This window comes from Felis catus, chromosome C1 (assembly GCF_018350175.1).
Source record: "Felis catus isolate Fca126 chromosome C1, F.catus_Fca126_mat1.0, whole genome shotgun sequence".
Lineage (NCBI taxonomy): Eukaryota > Metazoa > Chordata > Mammalia > Carnivora > Felidae > Felis > Felis catus.
Window position 1 is genome coordinate 221330820 of NC_058375.1, and position 16513 is coordinate 221347332.

At 51.4% G+C, this 16513-nt stretch overlaps 1 protein-coding gene across 4 annotated transcripts in view; it reads right to left on the reverse strand.

The window, feature by feature from the left end:
• The window catches only part of THAP4 (THAP domain containing 4), a 41165-nt gene that overhangs the window by 18787 nt on the left and 5865 nt on the right, over nt 1-16513 (reverse strand). The window contains exon 1 of one of the 4 annotated variants that reach the window (XM_003991312.6): nt 5329-5830. The exons of the other annotated variants lie outside the window; for them this stretch is intronic. Coding sequence (XP_003991361.1) covers nt 5329-5332 — 4 coding nt within the window. The 5' untranslated portion in view covers nt 5333-5830. Of the gene's footprint in view, nt 1-5328; nt 5831-16513 lie in introns of those variants that run through there. 4 annotated transcript variants of the gene reach the window in all.

The window sequence follows — 16513 nt, forward strand, 5'->3', positions numbered from 1 at the left end:
ACCCTTTCCCTGGCCTTGGCTCTCAGGGAAGTCAGGTCACAGACACAACCCACGGCCACCAAAATGCGCAGGAGGGCTGTGTGGGGGCTGGGGTGGCCCTGGGACCCTGCCCGTGTTCACAAGCAGCAGGAAAGGAGCCGGGCCCCTGGCGGGTGCCACTGACCTTCAGGGACACAGGACCCCCCGCCCCCCCCGCTTCATGAGCACCCTGCATTCCCGTCAGACTGTGCCAACCGCGGGAGCCTGAGAGTGGACGTGGGGCCTAGAGCCCGAAGACTGAAGGAGCACTGACCCCCACCAGGGCCCAGAGGAGGCTGTCAGTGTAGGCTCTGCACACAAGTCTGCACGCACGGGTCTGTACCCAGTCTGCACACACGGCTCTGTGCCCACGGGTCTGTGCACATGGGTCTGTACACACGGCTCTGCGTGCCCACTCAGTGCACACGGCTCTGTGCCTGCTTTGTGCACACGGCTCTGTGCACGGTGAAGCAACCACCTCCAGGAAGAAAGGCAAGAATGTGGGAGAGAAGCGGCAGGAGAGCAGGAGAGGTGAAACTCCAGCAGAAAGAAGTTGGGAGAGACGCATCAAGAAGCTGGGAGTGGAGGCGGACGAAGACAGCACGGGACTCACGGCAGACACGCGCTACAGAGGACAATGAGAAGAGTAAAACGAAAACAAAGTCAAGAGGTTTGGAGACTTGGGCTGGGGGTGTGTGCAACGTGCAGCCTGTGCAAAGACAGGTGGGGGGAGAGGGTGGGGGAGGGGGGAGAGGCTATGGCGGGGGGTGGGGGGGAGGGGCAGGGGGAGAGGGTAGGGGGGACCTGGGCCGGGCGCGAGTCCCACGGCTGGGTGTCCTCCTGTGAGAGGACGACACGCGTCCACGTGGCTGCTGTTCACGGCTGCTGGATGCGGAAACCTCCCAGCGGCTTCCGGCTGACGAGTGGGTGAGCACGACGTGGCACAGCCAGACGGAGGAACAGTATCCGTCACAAAAAGGAATGAAGAGGGCACCTGGGGGCTCAGTCCGTTAAGCATCTGACTCTTGATTTCAGCTCAGGTCATGATCTCATGATTCGTGGGACAGAGCCCCACGTCGGGCTCTGCAGTGACAGCACAGGGCCTGCTTGGGAATCAATCAACCAATCACACACTCTCTCTCTCTCTCTCTCCCTCCCTCCATCCCTCCCTTTGCCCCCTCCTGCGCCTGCGTGCTCTCTCTCTCGTAAATAAACTTAAAAGGACTGAAGCACTGACAAATGCTACCACATGGATGAACCAAGAAAAAGACCACGCACCCTGATTCCACTCATATGAAACGTGACAACAGGCGAGCCTACAGAGGCCCAGAGCGGACCAACGGTTCCTCCACAGCAGCGTCCGGCAGATGCTAGTGCCACACTTACAAGATGCACGGGGAGAGTGAGCGTCATGGATTTTGTAGCCGCCACAGGTGTGTCTGACACAGCCGCTCACGGCCCCACGTGGACATCTGGAGGCGCTGGTCCACTGAGATGTGCTTTAAGGCTAAGACACATACGGATTTCAAAAACTCAGCACAAAAAGGACTTCAGACATCTCAGTAACTTTTAGGTTCCGATGGTTATGTACTGAAATAACGTCTCAGATAATATTGGGTTAAATAAAATATAGCATTAAAGTTCACTTCACCTGTTCTCTTTACCTTTTTATTTTTAAGCAGATTCCAGGCCAAACGTGGGGCTTGAACTCCCAACCCTGAGATCAAGAGTCGTACGCTCACTGACTGAGCCAGCCAGGCGGCCCTCTCTTTACCTTCTCAGTGTCGCTACAGGACAATTTCAAACCATGTCTGAGCTCACGCTGTGCTCCTGTTGGACGGCGCCGTGATGGATGGTCTCTACACTAACACTCAGGGATCTCTGCTACAGCGAATTCTGAGGACACCACCAAAGGACAGCCTTCGCCAGGCAGCCACAGGGAAGTGACAGCAAAGGGATTCCCAGAAAGTCATGGAAGCGTTCCCCAGGAGAACTGGTCCCAGGCGGTGGCCGCCCTGACCATGCCCGAGGTCTACCCCCGAGTGGCGACGTCACGGAGGCGGGCAAGCCAAGCACAGACCAAGTGGGGAAGGTTTTATTCTAAAAACATACGCCAAGGTACAATATAAAAAATAAGGCAGAGCTAAAGCCACACGTACCGGAACTCACCTATGAAAAGGAAAAGCTTTCACACTGGATCACAGGGCAAGACCTTCAACTCTTGCTGCAAAGGAGAGATTCACCAGACAGAATCACTCAGAAAGGCATTTCAGAGCCAGGCAAAGGCGGGCCCAAGGGAAAGCTAGCATCGTGCTCCCGTGGTGAGGGAACGTGAACTTCCACCCAAGACGCGTTAGAACAGACAGAGCACGGCTCTCCAGAGCGCTCAGGGTCCCGGCCCCGGCGAAGACCGCGCGGTCAGGAAGACGCAGGCGACCAGCGGCAGCCGTGACAAAGCAGAAACTACTGACGACACACAGATGCTCACAGGAAGAAACCAGCAGGAACCGTGGTTCGCGTGGGTCCGAGAGAACAGCACGGCACGGAGGGCTCACTCCACACGACTAGAGAGCTAGTTCTGAGCGCGCGACGCTGTGCTCCGCGCCCGAGACTGCAGAATCTCCTCTCCAAACCTCACGAAAACTGACCTCGTAAATGGTCAGAAAGTAAAGAGAGTCCCCACCATGTCGTCCGACCACAGTTCAGCAAGGCTATGAAAACACGATCAGATTTCCCTCAAAAATGTCATGCCACAAAAGAGACCATGTACGTAATCTGCGTTTCTATCTGCATGAAATTCTAGAATAGGTAAACGGGTGTGGGGTGGGGGCTGGGGCAGGAGGGCGTGGAGATCCAGGGACTCTGGATGATGGTGTCACATAGGAGTCACGGAGGGACACCCAAGGGCTGTTTTACTTATATTAACTGTACCTCAGTGAAAACATTCAGATGTGAAACTTCCACAAAGCAAACAAACATGAAAAGAAAAAACAATCCGAGCCTGGGAACGCCTTCCCAGGACCTGTTTACTGTCACCACAGCACAGGTTCATGAGTGGCCAGGTGACTCCAACCTCGGCTGGCACTTCAGGGGGCAGCCTAGCCTCCCAGGGCCTCTGGTCTGTGCTGGCCGACTGCTGCCCACAGGGAGACAGCCTTCTCTTGCAGATTGTTTTGGTGTTTTAAGAAAATCTAGAACTACTGACCTGGGGGTAAAATACCCCAATTTCTGAAGATGCGTTTGAATGACAACAACTGCAGCTTACAGTGTGAGGTGTGGTTCGGTGAGTCAGTGGTCAGGGCCCGGGCATGTGGACATCCTCCCGACACCCCTGCAGGGGACCGGGGGTCTGCTGGACCTCCTCCCCCCGCAGGTGCTGGCCCTGGAACCACTGAAGGTGATCCTCGGAGGACCTGGGGGCTTTCTGCGTCAGCCCTCACTTGCCAGTAGGCAAGACAGGTGTCTGCACAAGCAATTCCGACAAAGTGACACCAGAAGGGGGGGAGGGGGAGAGGGAGTGAGAGAGGGAGTGAGGGAGGGAGGGGGAGGGGGGGAGAGAAGACAGGAACAGCACACAGGTGGAAAAGGTGCTCCGAGACCTTGTGAAGGGTGGGGGACGGGGGACTGTGACCGCCCACCCAGCTAACACAGGCAGATGCAGGCGGAGCCTGGCCCATCCCAGCAGCCCTGGACTGCACCCTCTACCTCTGGGGTGCTGATGCAGGGCCTTGGGACAAGACAGCAGCACCCCAGGTGGTCTGCTAGCACGGGTCTGGCCCGTTCCCTCTTTCCTTGGTGACGACGACTGCAGGCCAGAGCGCAGGTGCTGTGCTGTGGGGGCTCGGGCAGGGGACAGGGGACCGGGGGGAAGGGGCTGGAGTGGGTGACTACGGCTGGGTGAGGTGACACAGAGGGACAGCCTGCCCAGGGTGGGGACCAGGGAGGTGGGCTGAGGGGACTCATACTGGAAGCCCGGAGGACAGAATCGCCGGAACCACAAAATGGGAAGAGGGGCTTAAGAGGTGATGTGGGCCAGGAAGAGTGGAGGAGAACAGGGATAGGTGGGCGGGTGCGGGTCAGGGGGAAAGTCCAGCAGGGGCCGGTGTCCCAGGCTGGCAGCCTGGAGGGGGATCGGGGCCAAGGGTGGACATCACCCCAGGACAGGTCAAAACCCCCAGAGGGGTGGGCTCAGCAGGGTCACAGCACCGGGACCCGGGGTGAGAGGGTGTCTTCAGGAGAGCAAGTGGGAGAGACAGCTGAGGGTCTAACTTCTGCCTCTAACCAGTTCTGTGTGAACCCGTTCAGTGGGCTTTGCGGCGGCGGGAGGGTGCACAGTAGGTCACGCAGAGCCTCCGTACAGGAGGCTCAGCAAGCCCTTGGGGAGACAAGACGCACTCAGACACCAGTGGTTTCTGAGGCCCACAGAACTCGCCTGATGGACCTGCAGAAGCTCCTCTGACGCGTCACATTCAAGTGGAAGGAAGCAGTGTTTCTTTGGCAACGCAAAGTTTCTGGAATGACTCTTCAAAGAAACACCATTTTGAGCAGCAAAAGTTAGAACCTGCGTGGAAGGTGCGTGCCATTAAGTCAATGTCAGGAGACTCTGGGTCGCCTCGCCCAGGGTCCACGACCAGCACGCACGTCCACCAAACCTCCAGCCCCAGGAGGCGTGGGATTCTGCCACGGAGAACCTAACTGTTCTGAATTCGGTTCTTCAAACGTAGTTCTCCTGGCTTCCTGGCAATTTGCTCTCGGCTGTGACGAATTTTAATCGAATAAGGATGACGGGGCAGGCACTAACCTGCCGGTGGTGGGCAGGGGGATTCCACGCCTCCTGCCAGGTCTAGTGCCCCCGGACGCCGCCCCCCAGCACGGGGTGAGCCAGGTCCTCGGCACCTGCACCCCTGCCCACGGCCCTGCCGCCACCGTGTCTCCTCCTGTTTTCAATGAAGCGGTGCAGGGGACGACCAACAGGGAAATTCTAAGATCCAAATGTCAAGTTACGTGAAATATGTCAAAATCCATCCAATCACATCCTCAAGACTGGTGTCTTTCACTCCATGTAAATCATACTTCATTAGAAAAATGAAAGTAAGATAAACTTGAAAGTCAAACAAATGAGCATAAGAAGTAAGGGACTTAAGCCTATTTGCCACTTTCTACCTCTTCAAGTAAATCAGACAGGCTTTTAGTTTCATTTTTTTCTTCTTTTATTAAAACCTCAACCGAAATGCAAAAACAAAAATTTAAATCTTCTCCAAGAAATTTAAATTTTCGTTTGTTGGCCCAAGACAGCAAAAGCAGGCTTACCCATCACTAAGTTTTCTGAACTCCAGACACCGTCAAGGTTCTTCAAGGTTGTTCTCTGCCAACTGACGGAAACGTCTGCACCTGGCTACTAAACAGCTTGGCAGGAAGGGAGTGCCAAGCCGAAGAGTGCATTCTGGGAAGTGTAGTTCCAGCCGGGAGAGGACAAGGACACCCGGAGGTGACCGAACTGGGATCTGGGAGGAGATCATTCCGGGGCTTAGGAAGGTGGGACCTGCCAGGGAGTGAGGAGTGGGGCCTCGGAGGGAACCCATCCCTCCAACGGGGAAGCAGGCGGAGCCAGGCACATGGCAGAAGCTGTTTCTGAAAGTCACCCTGGAAACTCCTGATGCGTCCCTTGCATCTATCTCCCAGCGGGCCGGTGGACACTCATCTTGGCTCTGACACGGGTGCTCGAGACTGCTGTGCCTCCTGGCAAAGGTGTCAGCAGACAGGCCCAGGACCCCAGCGACAGGAAACAAGCAGACACGCTCGCTGGGGACGGACGCCTTCCTGGCGCCTCCCACCCTCCCTCTGCTTTGTGTTAGCAGACGGCAGTGTTTCCGACACCGGCTGCAAAGCACGAGAGAGAGAGAGGGCCCAGGCCGCCGTCGCCTGGCTGGCGCTGGGCGTCCCGGCGGAGCAGACACTGTCCTGGCCCCGTGACCGCTCGTACCGCACCTGCCCGGCGCCTCAGGGGAAGCTGTTCTTTTGAGATGGTGGCAAGGCCCTCACTTTATGACCCGTCAGATGAAAAGGTGTTCGCGCACACAGGGAAAAAAGAAAGGACAGGAAATAGGGCAAACGTTCCTGTAAAATACAGAAAGACACAAAAGGAGACCAAGTAGTTATTATTTGCGAGTATTATGGTTGATTACCTAGTTAACTCCAAAGCCTCAACTGAAAAACTATTAGAATAAGTGACTTTGATAAGATGGTTTGTTTTTAAAGTTAGCTTTCCTACATATTAACAATAACCAAATAACAGAGGAGGGAGATTCACGGTTCAACTCTGACCTGTAAAGAGCTTAGAAGCCCTATTTCCTGTCTTTACAACAAGAAAAACGTGGAACGAACTGAAAATCAGTGACTGCCTGGACCCATCAGAAGTGAGGTCCCAGTCTCCCAGAACTTGAAGGGACATGCTCACCCGGGGCAGATGTGAGCTGACAGGGACGCTGGATGACAACTGGGCAAGAGGCTGGAGCTGAACGCAGATGAGCAGGAGACAGTTTCCTGGGGGCCCCACGCTCCCTCGGGTCTCATTTCCAGGAACCCACCAAATTCTCACTGGGAGAAGCCAAGGAAAAAAATCCCCTGGTCTCTCTCTGGCACTGGAAGGGGAGCGAAAGTTCTGACCGGAGCTCAGAGCATGCTCCAAAGGAAAGGGCTGTTGTGCAGTGCAGATGTCACCTGAGCTTTACTCTGCTGGGGACGGCTTCCCCCACGAGCTCCTACGGCCTCCCCCCTGCCGCCCCCACTCCAAGAGGACAAGAACGGGAAGGTCACAGCCTAGAAACACAGGCCACAGAAGAGGAACCCCACAGAAAGCTGACTGCAGAGCGTCCCCCTCCCCCACGCCCCCCTCAGGGCTCCAGCAGGTGAGGGGATCAGAGCAGAAAAAGCCGCAGATGCAGGGACCGGGAGGGAGTCCGGCAGACAAGCCCCAGGACCACAGTGGAGACGAAGCGTAAAGACAGCAGAGGAATCTGAGCCTGATGCAGGAGACACAACCCACCTGCCAGGCAGGCCAACTTGGCGGCTCAGGTTCCATTACCATGTCCACCTTTTAGAACGATTATAAGCCATGCTAAAGGCAAGAAAAAATTCAGTCTGAAGAGACAACGTCGGAACCTGACTCCGATAAGGCAGAGGTTCTGGAATCCTCAGACTCGGAGTTTAAAATAACTATGATCCATCCGCTCAGGTTCTAGCAGAAAGAGCAGACAGCGTGCATGAACTGAGCTCTGTAAGTGGAGAGGAAGCTAACAAGGGTCCGAAGGAAAGGCTGCACATCCAAACCAGCGCGAGACAGGCGAAACCTGGGGTGCCTGAGGTCCAGGAGAGAGCCAGCGAGCTCGAAGGCAGGCAGCAGAGACGTTCCACAGTGAGATGCAGAGAGCAGAACGCACACAATACTGGGGGGTTGGGGACAATTACAAACGATATGTGTATGCGTCATGGCAATGACAGCCAGAGGACAGGGGAGAAAGTAGGAGAAATACATGAAGTAGTAGCTGAGAAGTTTTCAAAATTAATGACAGACACCGAACCACAGACCCGGGAAGCTCAGAGGACACCAATCACAACAAATACCAAAAACCCTACACCTGCGCATTTCATATTCAAACTGCAGAAAACCAAAGATGGAGAGTCTTGAAAGAAGCCAGAGGAAAGAACTCTTACCTATAGAACAAAATGGGGAAGAATCACAGAAGGCATCTTGTGCAGGCAACAAGAGTAGAATTCCGTGCCCAGAGACACTGTCCTTCAAACACAACACTCTACGTTAGTTGGGATTAAAATGAAAACTTAAAAGGCCCCTGGAGGGCTCAGTCAGTTGAGCCTCTGACTCTTGATCTTGGCTCAGATCACGATCTCACAGTTCGTGGGTTCAAGCCCCACATCGGGCTCTGTGCTGCTGGCGCAGAGCCTGCTTGGGATTCGGTCTGTCCTTCTCACTGCCCCTCCCCCACTTGTGTGTGCGTGCACTCTCTCTGGAAATGAATAAAATGAAAACATAAGAAGAAAAAAAAAGAAAAGAAAAAGAAACTGTCCTTCAAAAGTAAAAAAGAACTGGGGTGCCTGGGTGGCTCAGTAGGTTAAGCGTCCGACTTTAGCTCGGGTCACGATCTCACAGTCTATGGGTTTGAGCCCCCCATCAGCCTCTGTGCTGACAGCCCGGAGCCCGGAGTCTGCTTTGGATTCTGTGTCTCCCTCTCTCTCTGCCCCTTCCCCAACTTTTCTGTTTTTCTCTCTAAAAAATAAATAAACATTAAAAAATTAAAAAAGAAAACAAACCAAAACACTGATTTCTGGGTGCCTGGATGGCTCAGTTGGTTAAGCGTCCGACTTCGGCTCAGGTCATGATCTCAAGGTTCGTGAGTTTGAGCCCCACGTCGGGCTCTGTGCCAATAGCTCAGAGCCTGGAGCCTGCTTGGGATTCTGTGTCTCCCTCTCTCTCTGTCCCTCCCTGGCTCACACTCTGTCTCCCTCCCTCTCTAAACAAACAAACAAACAAACAAACAAAAACTAAAAAAAAGTAAAGAAGAACTAAAGACAAAAACTTTTTCAAACAAAACTGGAGGGGATTCCTTGGTAGACATGCCCTATAAGAAATATTAGTTCTTCAGGGAGAACGATGAAACAGGTTGGAAACCTGAGTCTGTACAGACAAGAGCACTGGGGAAGGAATATGTGAAAGATAAAATCTTTCCTTTTTCTTAATTCACCCAACAGATGAATGTGTTCAGATTAATGGTAGTGAGCCCAGCACACGTGCAAGTGAAATGGAGTCCCGGTTTTATAAGGGACGACATGGGGGTGGCGGGGACGCCCAGGTCTCAGGCGCCTGCGCTACCGGGGACGCGGCAATGTGTGAAAGTGGATGTACTTGAGTTGTAAACGTGGGGCGAAAACCCCAGGGCCCCCACGAACAGAGGTGCGGCGAGAAGTCAAGTCAGTGTGCTGAGAAAGGGACACAATGAAATCACACAAAATGCTCAATCAAGGCCAGAGAAGGTGGAAAAGGGGAGAACAGAAATGGGAAGCAGTCACAAATTTGAGCGCTTAGTCCCACTGCAACAATTATCACTTCAAACGTGAACGGGAGGGAGAAGACAGTCAGGAGGGAAAACACCCAACTATATGTTGTCCATAAGAAACCCACTTTAAGTATAAAGATAGACCAAAGGAAAGGGACAGAGAAACATCTATCCCACTGACACAAATCAACAGGAAGCTGGAGGAGCAATGCTAACTTCAGAACAAAACAGACGTTAGGATCAGAAAAATTATCAGCGACAAAGAGGAACGTTACATAATAACAAAGGAGTCAATACTCTAAAACGACATAATAATCCCTAATGTCTATGTTCCTAACAAGGGAGCATTCAAACACACGAGACAAACGGACAGATCTGTAACAGGAAACACACAAATCCACTGTTACAGTTGGAGGCTTTGACACTCCTCTGTCAGAAATGCACACATCCAGCAGCAGAAAATCAGGAAGGACTTGGCCAAACTCAAGGGCGGCATCAATCAGCTGGATGTAAGTGACGTCCGTACGCTACCGAGATAGGTAATGTCACATGTCGGTCTGATGCAGCTAAGAGACGCCCAGAAAGCTGGTAAGACATTACTCCTGTGTGTGCCTGCGAGGGTGTTTAGGGAAGATAGGAGCCTGTGAACTGAGTAAAGTGGAGGGCCCTCCCCTAGGTGGGTGGGCACTGAAGGCTTGAATAGAGCAAAAAGGCAGAGGAAAGGTGACTTTGCAGTTAGAGCTGGGAGGTCTGCGGTCCTGGGACATCAGTGCTGGTCCAGGACTCACGCCCTCCCGCCGCCCCTCCATCCCCCAACAATTCTCAGGCTTTTGGACAGGGACTAGACTATGCCTTCAGCCTTCCTGGTTCTCCAATTTTGTCATTCTTAACCACGGGAGCCAATTCCTGTGATAAATTTCCTGTCGTGTACGCGTATGTATACATCCTGCTGGTTCTGTTTCTCTGGAGAACCCTAACAGGTCAGCGTGAGATTAGCTTAGGATGCTGCTCCATCCAACAACAGCAGAACACTTATCTTCTCCAGCTCACACGGAACATTCACCAAGACAGACCACATTCTTGACCATAAAACATAACAAATTTAACAGAGTAGAAATCATACAAAGTATGCTCTGAGACCACAATGGAATTAAACTGGAAATCAGGAACAGCAGTGTAGTTGAAAAATCCCCAAATATTTGTAGATTAAACAAGACACTTCTAAGTAACAGGTGAGTCAAGAAGGAGGCCTCAAGAGAAATAAAAAAATATTCGAAGTAAATAGAATGAAAAATATACCTTATCAAATTTTGTGCAGTGCAGTAAACGCAATCTTTAGAGGGAAATTTATAGCACTGAGTACATTAGACAAGAAGAAAGGTCTAAAATTGATAATCTAAGTGTTCACCTTAGGAAAGTAGGAAGAGAAGAACAATTAAGTTGTTGAAAGCAAGCAGGAAAAAAAAGAGACACCGATGAAATTGAAAACAGGAAAATAAAGACAACAAACAATAAAATCAACAACATCAAAGGTTTTTTAGAGGATCCATAACACGGATAAACATCTAGCCCAGTTAACTAAGAACAGAGAGACAGAAAGAGAAGACATAAAATGTCAATATTATAAATAAAAGAGGGCCGGGGCGCCTGGGTGGCACAGTCGGTTAAGCGTCCAACTTCATCCAGGTCACGATCTCGCGGTCCAGGAGTTCGAGCCCCGCGTCAGGCTCTGGGCTGATGGCTCAGAGCCTGGAGCCTGTTTCTGATTCTGTGTCTCCCTCTCTCTCTGCCCCTCCCCCGTTCATGCTCTGTCTCTCTCTGTCCCAAAAATAAATAAACGTTGAAAAAAAAAATTTTAAATAAAAGAGGGCCATCACTACCAATCCTCTGAACATGAAAAGGTCAATCAGGGTTACTATGAAAAACTCTATGCCCACAGATTTGGTAACTCAGGTGAAATGGATGCATTTCTGGAAAGACACATACTGCCAAAATTCACCAAGGGAACTAATAATCTGAATAGGCCTACATCCATCAAATAAACTGAATCAATAATTAGTAACCTTCCGAAACAAAGCCCCAGGCCTAGATGGGCTTATCAGTGAATTCCACCACAGAATTCAGGAAACAGTTAATACCAGTTGTCTACAATCTCTTACAGAAGGTAGGAGCAGAGTGTCAACTCATTCTGTGAGGTGAGCCCTACCCTGACACCAACACCAGACAAAGACATACAAGAAAGGAAACTACAGATGGGTATCTCTCATGAACAGAGACACAAAAATTTTTAACAAGCATTTAGTAAACTGAATCCAAAAATATAAATAAATGAGTTATTCACCATGATAACACCCAACACCCATTCCTGATAAAAGTTCTATTCAATAATCTAGGAACAAATATTATTACTAGGAATAATATACAACATTGTTAACAAGACCCTACAGCTGACATCATACTTAATGGTGGGAAAGCAAAAGCTTTCCTACTAAGCTCAGCACCACTCACAGTCAGCATCGCACTGGAAGTCCTACTTGATGTAATAAAAAAAAAGGAAATAAAAGGTATACAGATTGGGACAGAAAAAAAACCAAAACAAAAACAAAACAACCATCTGTGTTTGCAGATGACATGACTGTCCACGTAGAAAATCCCAGAGAACTCACAAAAAACTCCAGGAATTAGTAAGCAGCAAGGTTGCAGGATACAAGGTTAACATGCAAAAGTCAATTGTTTCCCTACACACCAGCAGAAACAAAACAAAACAGAAACCCACAAAAAACCTGGAATATGAAACTTTGATGAAAGAAATAAAAGATCTAAATAAACGGGTGGATTTTCCACATTGGTACACAGGAAGACTCAGTATTGTTAAGATGTCAATTCTTCCCAAATTGATCTATAGATTCAACACAATCCCAGTATCAAAATCCCGGCAAGTGATTTTGTGGAAATCGACCAGCTGATTTCTCAAGCCAAAAGACCCAGAAGAGCCAACGCAATACTCATGGAAAAGAATAAAGCTGGAGGACTCGCAGTCCTGTTTCAAGACTCACTAAAAGCTACAGTAACCACTACAGCATGGGACTGACAGAACAACAGATACACAGATCAAGTGACACAACAGGGTGCAGAGACAGATTCACACACAGGGGCGCCTGTCTGGCTCAGTCAGAAGAGCACATGACTCTTGATCTCAGGGTAGTGAGTTCAAGTCCCATGTTGGGTGTAGAAATTACTCAAATAAATAAATATTAGGGACGCCTGTGTGGTTCAGTTGGTTAAGCGTCCGACTTCGGCTCGGGTCATGATCTCACGGTTCGTGGGTTTGAGCCCCGCGTCAGACTCTGTGCTGACAGCTCGGAGCCCGGAACCTGCTTCAGATTCTGTGTCTCCCTCTCTCTCTGCCCCTCCCCCACTTGCACTCTGTCACTCTCCCAAAAATAAACGTTAAAAAAAAATAAGATTCACACAAATTCATGAATCTGATCTTCGACAAAAGAGCAAAGGCAACTATATGGAGAAGAGTCTTCTTGACAAACAGTGCTGGGACTGGACATCCATGTAATCAGAGATAAATGGACACACATCCTCTGTTCATGTGAGGCTTAATGTTGTCACAGTGTTGATATTACTCAAAGTTGCAGATTCAATGCAATCCCGATGGACATCCCAAGGACACTGCCTGTAGACAGAATTCACGCGGAATCTCAGGGACCCAGAACAGCGAAGAAAACAATCCTGGAGAAGAACAAAACTGGAGGAATCAGTTCCTGGTTTCCGCACTTACTACGAAGCCACAGTAATAAAAACAGTGTGGTATTAGCATAAAAACAGACGTAGAAACCAATGCAACGTAGAGCATCCAGAAACAAACCCTTGTTTGTATATGGTCAACTGATTTTGACAAGGTGCCACGACCATTCAATGGAGAAAGAACGTTATCAACAAATGGTGCTGGGAAAACTGGACGTCCTCATGCAAAAGAATGAAGTTGGATCCTTACACCATAAACAAAAACTCACTCAACATAGATCAAGGATCTAAAACAGTAAAACTCTTAGAAGAAAACAGCACAAAAGCTTCACGACCATGGACTTGGCAATGATTTCCTGGATAGGACACTAAAGGCACATGTAATGAAAGAAATAGACAAATATGACTTCGTGAAAATAAAATTGTACATCAAAAGGCACTATGCATAGAATAAAACGGTGCCCCAAAGAATAGGAGAAGATATTTGCAAATCATACTTCTGATCAGAGATTGAGGTCCCCAATGTATAGAGAAGTCTTCAAACTCAGCAGTGGGAAGACAACCAACCAGACTCAAAAATGGGCAAACGAGGCTCTTCTCCCAAGATACACACAAGTGGCCACTGAGCACAGGACAAGATGCTCATCACTGATCACCACTGATCACCAGGGAAATGCCAATGCGAACCATGACGAGAGCCTACCTCACACGCCCTAGGACGGCGGGAATCAAGAAAACAGAAGACAGCAAGCGATGGCGAGAATGCAGAGTCTGGAGCCCATGCTCCGTGGGTGGGAATGCACACTGTTAAAGCCGGTGTCGAAAACAGTACTGGAGCGCCTCGAAAAAATTAAACGCAAAATACGCCGTGATCCGGCGATTCCACTTCTGGGTGTATGCCGAAAAGAAGTGGAAGTAGGGTCTCGAAGAGAGATTTGCTCACAGCAGCATCACTCCCGACAGTGAAACCGTGGAAGCAACCCACGTCTCCTGACAGATGAACGGATGAGCAAAATACGGTGCGTCCGCGCAGGGCAACGGGATGGTTCCGCTGGCATCAAATTCTGCCACACGCCACAACGTATCCGCGTCACGTTCGGCTCAACACGCCAGATTCCTCTTCCAGGAGGCGCTGGGAGCCGACAACATCACACAGCAGACATCGGAACGGCGGGGAGGGGAGACAGGACCATTACGCTTTCACATGTGTCAGGCTTCAGATTAACGTGAGTTCTGGGGGATGGATGGTGGTGGCTGCACGACCAGGAGAACGCGTTTAACGCCCCTGAACTCCACACCTAAAAGCGGTAAATCGCTGCTATGTACGTATGCATTTTTAAGTTGATTTATTTGAGAGAGAGAGAGAGAGAGAGAGAGAGAGAGAGAGAGAGAACAAGCAGGTGAGGGGCAGAGAGAGGGAGAGAGAGAGTCCCAAACAGGTTCTGTGCGGTCTGCGCGGAGCCCAGCTGTGACATCGCGACCTGAGCCTAAGTCAGGGGTCCAACGCTCGAGCCACTGAGCCACCAGGCGGCCCTTGTTGTGTACATTCTAAGTCAGTGCAAAAAAAAGGTGAGGCGATGCGCTACCGAGCCACAGAGAGGAGCCTGAAGCACACGTACCGCTGAGTGAGGGAGGCCACCCTGAAAAAGCTGTGCCTGCGATTCCACGGCATCCGTGTACTCCAAACACAGAACACTCTGGAAAAACCCACACTACAGAAACACCAGGAAGGCCGGTGGTGCCAGGGCTGGGAAGGGAAGGGGTGACCACGAGAAGAGCAGGGATGCTGAGGGACACGACTCTTCTGCACGGCACCGCACAGGATCACCGCGGGCACCCACTTGTCAAAATCCAAGGGGTGTCTGGGCGGCTCAGGGCCCACTCGGGCCATGATCTGATGGTCTGTGAATTTGGGCCCCGTGTCGGGCTCTGTGCTGACAGTACAGAGCCTGCTTGGGATTCTCTCTCTCTTCCCGTCTCTCTGCCCCTCCCTGATTCCTGCTTTCTCTCTCAAAATTAGAAAAAAAAAAAAAGAAAAAATCCAAGTACAAGATAGTAAACCTCTATGGGAAGATGGCTGGTAACGATGTATCGATGTCAGTTCCCAACTGGTAAGGACGAACAGCTGGGCTCACAGAAGTCCTCCTGGAGGCTAGAAACAGCAGCCGGAGACGGGTGGAGGAGGGAGAAAGTCCTCCCTGCGGACACCCTGTGAGAAGGCCAATCAGCACCTGCCTCCTGGAGGGCTCTGAACCCAGAACCTGCAGACCCCTGGCCCTGCTGCCCCGCTGGAGGTAATCGTCCAAAAATAAAGGGCTTGCCTGGCTAAAGCCATTGGGCGGAATAAACACGCGTATGCCTCTTCGACATAAAATCCCTAAGAAGTTTCCTTCGTTGACCAACAAACTCACGACAGCCTGGGAGGGAAACCATTAAGAGAGAAGACATTTTGAGTGGGGGGCTCCAGGCACGTCTCCTTGGAGACGAAGCCAGGGTGCCCGCTGTCCCTTCCACTGCCACCCCCCAACACCTCTCGCACCCTCCCCTCCCCTGCCAACCAGCGACCAGCCCCACCCCCCGGGGAGCACTGGGCAGAGGCGCGGGGACACCCTGTCCACCAGCCCCCTCTCCGGGCACCTCCCCAGGGCCCAGCACACTCCTTCCTGGCCCCCACGACTCCTGCTCTCCATCCCACCCACGGGCAGCACGGACACCTGCTTGCTGACCCCCACTTCACAAACACAACTCTCCCCTGGAGCCACGTTCCCCGGGGTTTCTGCCCACAGTCCACTCCTTCACGACCAACCCTCTTAAAGTGCCCCAGTGCTGCCTTTCACCCGCTCTAGACACTGCTCCAAGGACACCGCGGTCACCAGTGACCCCATGTGGCTGAGCCCAGCCATCTTTTCCCCACTCTGATCAGAGCTGGGTCCAGCCCAGCTGCTTACCCTCATCTCCCCTCTGGGCTGTCGTGACCCCACGCTCCCTCTTTCACTCTCCCTTTCCGGGGCCCTCTTCGGCCCTCTTCAGCCGCATCTCCGCAAACAGCCGGCTCCCGGGCCGGGCCTGGCTCCTTCCCCTTTCCCAGCTACAGCTTCTCCAGGAAACCCCATTCAATCGTGGCTTTAAATACCCTTGACCTCATCCTGACACCACACGCACACACACGCACACACGCGCAGCTCTGAAAGAATGGATGGTTTCCTGGCATCAGCATTTCAAACTCAACCCCTCTCAAAATCTTACGAGGGTAGGACTTACAAAAATACCATTAACTCTTTCTGGAAAGGAAGCAAACAGCAAACGGTGGTGAGTGAAGTGACCCACCAACCGTGTGCTTGCACCTCATTACGGCCCCTAGGCCCCTGGACAGGAGACCTGAGTACGGGAGTAGAGGACACACACAGTCCGGGCGGGTGGGGGAGGGGGACGGGACAGAAGCGTGGAGGCGCTGGGCTGTGGAACCCAGCAGCCCAAGCTCTAAGCACCACAGGAAGATGGGCTTCAACAGTTAGCTTCGAAAGCCGAGAGACATCCACCAGAAGCACAGAAAAAGAAACGAAAAAGCCTAACAAATTAAAACATAAAACGACAGGCACAGATTCCAACTTATCAATAATCACAATTATAAACGGATTACTCTAAAGGAAGGAAAGACAGGGCCAGGG